The sequence below is a fragment of the Morone saxatilis genome, unplaced genomic scaffold, assembly GCF_004916995.1.
Source record: "Morone saxatilis isolate NCDOM2014 unplaced genomic scaffold, NCSU_SB_2.0 Contig3, whole genome shotgun sequence".
NCBI classification, from domain to species: Eukaryota; Metazoa; Chordata; class Actinopteri; family Moronidae; genus Morone; species Morone saxatilis.
This window is the reverse complement of record NW_023339873.1, coordinates 13,159,602-13,168,403: the sequence shown is the minus strand read 5'-3', so window position 1 is coordinate 13,168,403 and position 8,802 is coordinate 13,159,602. Positions and strand designations below refer to the sequence as shown.

Here is an 8,802-nt window from a genome sequence, read left to right as displayed (position 1 = left end):
GAGTGTGAGAGAGAGAGAGTGAGAGAGAGAGAGAGAGAAAGAGGTTTTCTGTGTCACTATAGAATACCAATAAGGCACGATTACTCCTGGTTGATTATAATCCCATATGTGTTAGAATGTCTTATTTAGGTTCAGTAAAGCCAAAAAATAAAACCCAACAGAATCACCTAAATATAGATAGATAAGATTTAAGGTCCATGTTTGCGTCAAAACTACAGCCCTCGCACAGGGCTAAAATTACACTCAATAACATTTAAGTATAATTCACTTATACTGTTTTTTTTTCTCCTTTCAAGGGATGTCGACCCAGTGGTCTTTGCAATCAGGAGAGGGGATGTGAAGGCTGTTAATGATCTGGCAACATCAGCCTCTCACAGCCTGCTGAAGGAGAACAAAGATGGGTGGATACCTTTGCACGAAGCTGCCTTTTGTGGACAGACAGAGTGCTTGAAGACCCTACTGAGGGGTATGACATTGAAAGCGTCATTGAGGGTCCCTAAACAGTGTTCACTTATAATCACGTGGGCTCAGTGTGATAGTATGGGAAAAGGAGAACTATTCAAAGTGGTGTTTTGCTGATTGCACATTTTCAAAAGACTAAATTTGTCACTCAGCTGGTTTGTGTGATATGTATATTTTCTGCTCCAGCCCATCCAGGGTCAGTAGACAAACGTACCTTGCAGGAGCAGACGGCCTTGCTGCTTGCTGTGTCTTGTGAACACTCATCATGTGTGCGGTGCCTTCTGGAGGCAGGCGCTGACCCTGACATCAGCAGCAAGAACAAAGAAACCCCTTTGTATAAAGGTACAGCTGTGAAATCAACTGTATATAGTAGAACTATGATGGATAACTGTGTATCAGCCAGGTGTTTGGACGAAATGACCCATTGTCTCGTCTGTTTCTGTAGCCTGTGAGTTGGAGAATGTGGACATGGTGAGCCTCATTCTGTCCTACGGTGCCACTGTGAACCAGCGGTGTGGTCAGGGTTGGACAGCCCTCCACGAGGCTGTATCCAGGAACAACACAGAGATCTGTGAGATACTAATAAGAGCCGGGGCCACAATCAATCCACCGAATACCTACAGCATCACACCACTCATTGTAGCAGCTCAGCGAGGACAGATGAGGGCGCTGTGTTACCTCATTGGGAAAGGTACTTTTCTGCACAAAATACTGTATTCCTCCTTTTCATGTTTCTGATCACCATGTAAAGGTTATAAAAGACTAATGATTTTCTGTAGGTGCAGATGTAAACATGCAGACGTGTGATGGTGTCACAGCGCTGCATGAGGCTAGTAAAAATGGCCACAAGGAAAGCGTAGCAGTGCTGATAACTAAAAATGCAGACGCCAACAAACCCACTAACTCAGGACTGCTGCCGCTGCATGTTGCTGCCCAATATGGACACCATGAGTAAGTTGACATACTATAACTTACTATTTGGTAAAGATGTAAGCATTGAGATACAATAGTGTGGTTATTGTAAATGGAGCAATGATAATAGTTGTATTTGTTGTCTTTCCTCACTTTGTGTTCAGGATTGTGTCCCTGCTTGTCTCAGTGACAAGTCGAGCCAGGCTCCGCCACAGTTGTATCAGCCCCCTCCACCTGGCAGCAGAGCACAACAGACACACTGTGGCAGCTGTCCTACTCAAGACAGGTGCAGATGTTAACGCCACACTGGCCCACAGTCACTCCATCCAGTATGCTGATGGACGCGCAACAGCCCTCTACTTTGCTATCGCCAACGGCAGCACAGAGACAGCAGAGGTGTTGCTGAACGCCGGCGCTAGTCTAAACCTGGACCCAGTCAGTCCCCTGCTGATGGCTGTACGGCAGGGCTGCGTCAGCACTGTGTCTTTGCTGCTGGAGAGAGGTGCCGATGCCAACGCCAGAATCCCTTCTTATGCTACTACGTTCCCTGCCGTTGTTGCACTTTGCATGGATAATCTGGCTCTACTCAAGTGCCTTTTGGACAATGGCTGCGACGCCTTCTCCTGTTTCACATGTACACACGGCAGTGCCCCTCACCCGACATCAGGAGGATCCCATATAAGAAGTGGCAGCAATGGATATGTTCTGCAGAATGACATTATGCTTCCTTTAAACTGCAGCGAGCCTTCAGGAAGGGCAACTCAGGTGTGAAAAATAAGCAAAAACAATGTCACAGATTTTTGAATAACTGAAAATTGTAAAGTAATTTTGCTTTTTTCTCTGATTTTCTTCTTCAGTTCTGTGAGTGGATCTCAACATCAGTTATGTGTAAATGGGCAGGACCAGTCATAGACCTGCTGCTGGAGCATGTTGGTCATGTTCAGCTGTGCAGCAAACTCACTGAACTACTAGACAGCCAGGAGGAATGGCTCGCTGTTAAGAGGAAGTCATGTAAGCATCAGACAAAATCTTATCACTCACTTACATCCTAACATCTCTTTCACTTCTGACTTTCACTTCCTCCCACATGCATATAACTGTTGTAAATATGCAAGTGACCATCCTCTTTTTTTCTTGTCCACAGTGTCACCGCGTCCACTGCTGCACCTTTGCAGATTAAGGATTCGGACCCAAATGGGGAGACACAGACTAAAATCTCTCACAAGACTCCCTCTGCCAGACAGACTGATCAGATACCTGAGCCTGGCTGACTGACTTTAAGATGAATGTCAAGGAATATAGGCATCAGAGATGTGGCTAAATTTATCGTTTTGTTTCTTTTTTTAGTTTAATCTAATATCTCGAATCTGTAAATGGTCCCCTCAAAGGAATTCTCTATGTATAAAATGTCTATTTATAACATATGTAATGTGACAATAAGGTTCTTTAATCGGTCCGTCTGAAGGATTTGTAGTTTCACATAAAGAGTGAAAGTGGAAATTATCTAATGCCCAAAGGAGTTCTTGAGGAAAGTTGAATCATTTATTTAAAAATAAAAGTCATTGTTTCAAACATGCCTATCAAACATTACTTTGACAAAGAAAAGGCAAATCTATGTCCCACATTCTATTCTCATAGTTGAAAGAGAAAACTAAAACAGGATGCTTTCATTCACTTGCATGACTTTTGGTACTTAAAAAAACAACAGTCATTCTCTGTAGAGACCTAAAAGCAGAAAGCTTTTAACTTACTGTCAGTTTTCAGATACTTGGAGGCATCAGACTGGCATGAAAGTGAACATGATGAAGTTATTCTGCAAGTGCAACTCAGTCCTTTAGATTTAAAAGATAAAAATAGACGAAGCATTCCAATAAGTGCTTGAGGAAGGGTCTCGTACAAATGTTGAAAGAGGAAGAGTTGGCTGTGAGGACACATGAAAAATGCAAATAATTAGTCCTATATACACATGTTTTGTGTGACGGGTCCATTAGTAGAGCATTTAAATGAATCCAAACACACTGAAGATAGGTGACTGCACGGTGGGTTTGGTCGGTATGGGTTTGACCACAACGTGCGTGTGAATTTTCTGTCCATAAGGATGCTCGGGTCTCTCTATCTCAGTCCCTGCTGCTTTGCTCCACAGTCCCAGGGGCGGATGGGGGACAACAATGTGACTGTGGAGGACCTGGTGTCCGTGGTACTGGTAGGGGCAGCACCCGCACACACTCACACAATGGTGAGAGGTCAGGTCCAATTTCAGCGAGTCTTTGTCCGCAGAGTTGCGTCGACTGGACGCAGACAGGGTGGCCTTTGCATCATCATCATAACTCCTTTTCCTGTTTTCGTTTTCGCTGCCCTCAGGTGTGCCTGCAGGGTTCTTTTTTAACCCTAGAAGTGAGTGCTCCTTCTTAGTTTGCGTCAACTTGGGTTCCTCCCAAAATGAGGCTGGTAGTTGGCGTTTCCTCATAGGCACCTGCTCCACAGCGCTCCCCGCATTCCCCACACCTTGCGCATCCGGTCTGACCTTCTCTGCGACCTTCACACTCGGGTGGACAGTCCCCACCGGTTTGGCACATCCGTACTCGGCAGACCTGTGCGCGTGGCATCTCGGGACCCTGGAGTACTTCTGAGAGAAACGCTTAAGTTGTTTCTGCAGATATTTCCTGTGATCCACAGAGCGTCTGCACGGAGCGGACTTGTCCAAAGCCGCTTTAATGTCGCTGGATGCCAAATTCACAAAATTCAGCAACGTCTTGACCTCACTGTCTGAGTTTGCCATTGTTGCAAAGATTCAGGTCAAATCAGTCCATGTTAGAACTTGTAGTCCACCGTCAGGATCTAAAGGGAAATCAGAAAACAAATTTTGCGTAATTACGCATTGCTCTGTTTTAGGAGTTCTGAAATCAAGCCTAGATGAACGCGATGATGTGTAATAACCCTTTACTCACCACTGCTGGGTGAATCCAGACTCCTTTAAAACCACACTCCAAGCACAGACTTCTCTCCAGGCTGCAGAAGGGAGCACTTCAACAAGTTGAATGAATATAAACTCCTTGTAGTTATGGTGCTTTCCTTGAACCAATCAGCGACCCCAGGCCCCTCACAATGCACCCCAATCAGCCTCCAAGCGCCCTGGTATCGAATTCTTCACCATTGCAAATTGTTGTCATGGAGATCTGGAAAAAGCCGCTGAGGGGATGCGATATTTTCCCTACACGGTGATTTCTGCGCGTTGGCCAAAACATCTCCTATCCGAACCTATAATCCGGAGTGCGCATGAATAAAAATGAACCCAATTTCTGCTGAAACATGCACGAATTCTAACTTTATTCTGGAGCTGTTGACGTTGAGTTTGTAACACAGGGACCCCTCATACCCTCCCCAAGAGTGATGTCAGCTGTAGGATTTGGTGAGGGGTGGGGGGGGGATCTAAAGAGTGCATAACCATGGAAAGGGGCTTGAACGCTCAAGAATCTTGTCTTTCTGTTTGCCCCCTCAATCGAACGACACAAAGGCTGAATTACTCATTCAAACCTCGCGGGACAAAGGGAAAGGAGCTGGATAGCACTCCTGCATTTGTAGTCAAACATTTAGAGACTTAAATCGAGTCGTCATGAAGGAGAAAGAGTCGGACAAAGCCCATAGAATTGCCATCAGCAAACATTTTCCTGTGTCATATTATGGGGTCTCCATGGCTCCCTCTGGCCCGCGGACAATAGCACAAGTTTGCACACTCGAATACTGTCACCCTGCCAACGGCAACAAGGGCCCAAAACAGGACAATCCCCAGAGAAAGCATGGGCTCCGCGGGGAAGGTTGCAATGGAGGAGGAAAAGGGGACTTGTGAAATGCTAATTGAGCTTCATCCCCTTATTGAAGTGGAAAGGAGTACCTATCGTTCCATTGAACCGCAGCAGGAGTGGAGTGAGATGTGAGGAAACTGTTTGTCTGGTAAGTAACACCTCATGCTTGTGCACTGTGCTGCCCCTAAAGCATACCGAGCCACTCTAGCATCAGGACAGAGAATCTTTAAAAAATTCTGCAGTCTTTATCAAGGCTACAGGCCATTTGTTCGCAGTGAGCTGCAGGCTACATGATTGATTGCCTCATTCACTCAGTTTGGAGTTGTCTGAAGAGAGCCCTGCAGGTCTATATGTGCTCTGACTGGTCTATCTTTTAAGGCGGTGCATCCCTCTTGTTCTGGAGAGGCAATGGGACCCTATTGTGCTCCTCTCTTCTCCTTCCCTTCACCTCTCTGTTCAGCTGAAAAGGCCAATTAACAATGGGGCTCCCCTCCCCTGGCCTGTCACCCCACTCCTGTGCTTTTGAAGTGAGGGGGAATGAGAAGGAGAAAGAGGAAGCATAGTGGCATCCATAAAACGTGCCGCTGTCCTTGTGCCAAGACAGGTGGATGGGATGTTTGTCCATCATTTAGGGGGTTTGAGCTGATTTATGGGATTTTTGCTATATTTACTTACCCACTTAAATCCAGTTTAAGAGGGTCATGGGAGTCTGTCTGCACACACTATAAATCAACCTAACACAGGCAAACAGACATACCAACAAAGGAGTTAAGGTGTCACTGTAACTGCTGCATGTGTGCACCAAAGATATGCAAGTTAGGTGCATATCTTTAGTGCACACATGCAAACTGCACTTGATTGCAGCCAGGAAGTTTGGTTGCTGATGTTTCAAACTACTGAACCATCATTCCTTACAATGTTTGCATTCTGTAACAGAAGCCCAGCGGAGCTCTAATACAACTAAAATCCAACTCTGTCTCTACTAGCTCCTCGCCAGAAGGTAGTAAGTGGAACGTTCTATGGTAAGCACTCTGTTATTTCTTTGTTCTAAAATATCTAAAATACATATACAAATTCCAGGAAATGGAGCAACTTCATGAAAATTCAAAAGATTTGTATTTGTTTTCTCATCACACCTCACATTTAAAATGATACTGATCATTCTCACATCTTCTGTTCAGAATCTGTGTGAACAGATTACCATATTCTTGCACAATATATCTTTAGACTCCTGAGGACAGCAAGATAGTTTATCTTTATTTGTGTATTGATAACATAGGACGTTGTGTTAGGAAGTGACCTGTATATCTCTATGAAATTCTACTGGTTAGCTGTGAAAAAGCAATAACTAACAACTGGTAAAAATGGATCTTCCCAGTGTGCTATGGACATAGTAAGGGGTGTGACGAGGAATATGGAGGAAGTGAATCACCTTCACTGTAAACAACAAGAATGTTATCATATCTCGATCTGGATAAAGGACAACATGGACATAGACCATTCCTCATTTGGTTTCCTTGCATATTTGATTATTTTTCCTTTGTAAAATATATGCATAAAAAGGGACCGAAAAGAACTATAAAATAAGTGCCATAAATCCAAACTACAGACAATAGTGCACTTTCCTCACATGCCTTAGAAAAGAGATGTTTGTTTGTTGTTTAAAGTAAAGCCCTTTTTTAGTGGTGATTCAGTTGTATTGTTATGTAGGCAACACTTAACAGGAAATAAACTGCTTAATGTATCCACTTGTTCCAATGATGTATTAAAATATTTATGTGGAGTGCATTAAAGTCATGTGTTGCCAGACTTTCCCACTAGATGGCAATCTACCTCCACTACAACACAGCCAAGCTGAACTGTTAAAACACATGCACAGATAGTAAAGACAAATGCAGTTGAGTTCATTATTCCCTGAAAATTGATATTCCTTAAAAGACAGAGGGTTTTACACTCTTTTCTTGTTTGATGCAAGTAATATTTTTGGGCTCTGTTTGTTTGTAGAGGTACTGATTAAGTACATTGACAAGAATAATAACGCTGAAAGACCACAGTAATCTTATTAAGAGGTTTCCTTATCTGGGTTTAAAAGGGATGTGATGTATGTTGTGGCAGATTGCTGCTTGTTGGAAAGAGGTGAGGCAGCAGGAAGGAACCAGGAGGATGTAGTGCTTTTCTCTTGTCAGATAATCGATACTGGGACAGACTGTAGGAGAGGATGGATGAGCTGAACCGCTGGGTTCACCAAATGCCAAATCCAGGCTTGTTGTGTACTTTAGAAACTCTGAAAAATCTCTGCATTGTGCGTGCAAATGCAGTTTAACAGCAGATGTTGATTTTCCACTCTAAAAGTCATCCACTGCTCTTGTGCATGAGCTCACCCCATTACTGTCTGTGAAGAGCTTTTTGATGGGCAAGAGATGTGATAAATGCTCAGCAGCAACAAAAGACTGTAGGGCTAGATGCTGAATCCATTGATCTTAATCCAAAATTGTTTGAATTGTTGGCTTAGATGCTGTTTGTGTTATTTGGAATAAGCAGGCTGTGACACAATTGGCTGTCACTTCTGTTATTTAAACCACAAGCAGTACTTTCAAACACAAGTTATTTGGGCACAACAAATGATTGTGGGTTTATGAAACATGAATAAGCAATGAAACTGACATACATACATTTGGGCCTCGTATTGGTGTACCAAGCAGAGACGCTGTCCTGCAAAGGCGATCCCTTCGGCTTCAAGCATTGCCCTAGTTGAAGTGCTTGTAAGCAAGATGATGGATCTTTAACAGTTTAAGGGATGATAGAGCTCCAAGATACAGAAGGGAAAGTATTTAATTGTGCAAGGCTGGAACTAATTATTATTTTGAAAGGCTATAAAAATCAGAAAATTGTGAAATTGTGTGAAATGCCGATCATCATTTCCTAAATCCCAAGTCAACATCTTTAGTTCAAAACCCAAAGATATTTAATTTACATTTATAATACTTTTCTTGCAGAATAAAGTTACTAATTAATTTTTCTGTAATCTCTTAATCAATGATTAATTGCTTCAGCTCTAGAATAGTGATCACTAGCATTAGAAGTAGCTTTTATAAATGTGGTGATGTAAAATAACAGGCACAGTATACAGATCCAAACACTTCTATATTGTCAGATTAAGATGAGCACGGATGTTTTCTTCCCACTCTCAGTTAAATTCCAATGTCACGTTGGCTCTCTGGTACCACGTACATGGCTGTGGGCTGTAGGGTAATTTCATAACTGTGCCTAGTGGAGACCACCAACAACATTATGCAACTCTGCTCTGAAAACACTACCCATTGCATTTCTTTTAACTCTGGCCTACAGCATCACCTATTATATCAATGTGGTGCCAAAGGTAATAGTGCCAAGGAAAGGAAAGTGAAGCCTGGATGGTTTCAGAATAAACACCAAATAAATATCTTATAAATGCCTTTGTTGTGGAGCATTAGCAGCGAATGCCAGGTTACATCAGTGTTGTTTATCTCAGCCTACTTTGGGACATTGGACCACGGAGTGTTCTTGTAGCAGGCGCACACAGCACATCAAACATGGGTATGGCAATGTTTTAAGTCGGTAGGCGTCTTGCGCTCTCTCTCTCTCT

General features: G+C 43.3%; 2 protein-coding genes across 2 annotated transcripts in view; one reads left to right on the top strand and one right to left on the bottom strand.

Annotated features, from left to right (window-relative positions):
* LOC118336657 (ankyrin repeat and SOCS box protein 2-like) overlaps nt 1-2,946 on the top strand; it is a 3,295-nt gene extending 349 nt beyond the window's left edge. Inside the window, exons 2-8 of the mRNA XM_035673321.1 lie at nt 297-466; nt 649-804; nt 908-1,153; nt 1,242-1,413; nt 1,539-2,139; nt 2,232-2,385; nt 2,519-2,946. Coding sequence (XP_035529214.1) covers nt 297-466; nt 649-804; nt 908-1,153; nt 1,242-1,413; nt 1,539-2,139; nt 2,232-2,385; nt 2,519-2,649 — 1,630 coding nt within the window. The 3' untranslated portion in view covers nt 2,650-2,946. The remainder of the gene's footprint in view (nt 1-296; nt 467-648; nt 805-907; nt 1,154-1,241; nt 1,414-1,538; nt 2,140-2,231; nt 2,386-2,518) is intronic.
* Nucleotides 2,947-3,049: 103 nt separating this feature from the next.
* Nucleotides 3,050-4,171, bottom strand: LOC118336658 (protein FAM181A-like). The gene has a single exon (XM_035673322.1). The coding sequence runs from the start codon at nt 4,151-4,153 to the stop codon at nt 3,374-3,376; it is 780 nt and encodes a 259-aa protein (XP_035529215.1). The 5' UTR covers nt 4,154-4,171; the 3' UTR covers nt 3,050-3,373.
* Between the last annotated feature and the right edge of the window lie 4,631 nt (nt 4,172-8,802).

Coding starts and splice junctions, on each gene's coding strand:
- LOC118336658 (XM_035673322.1), bottom strand. CDS start 4,153: ATGGCAAACTCAGACAGTGAGGTCAAGACGTTGCTGAATTTTGTGAAT.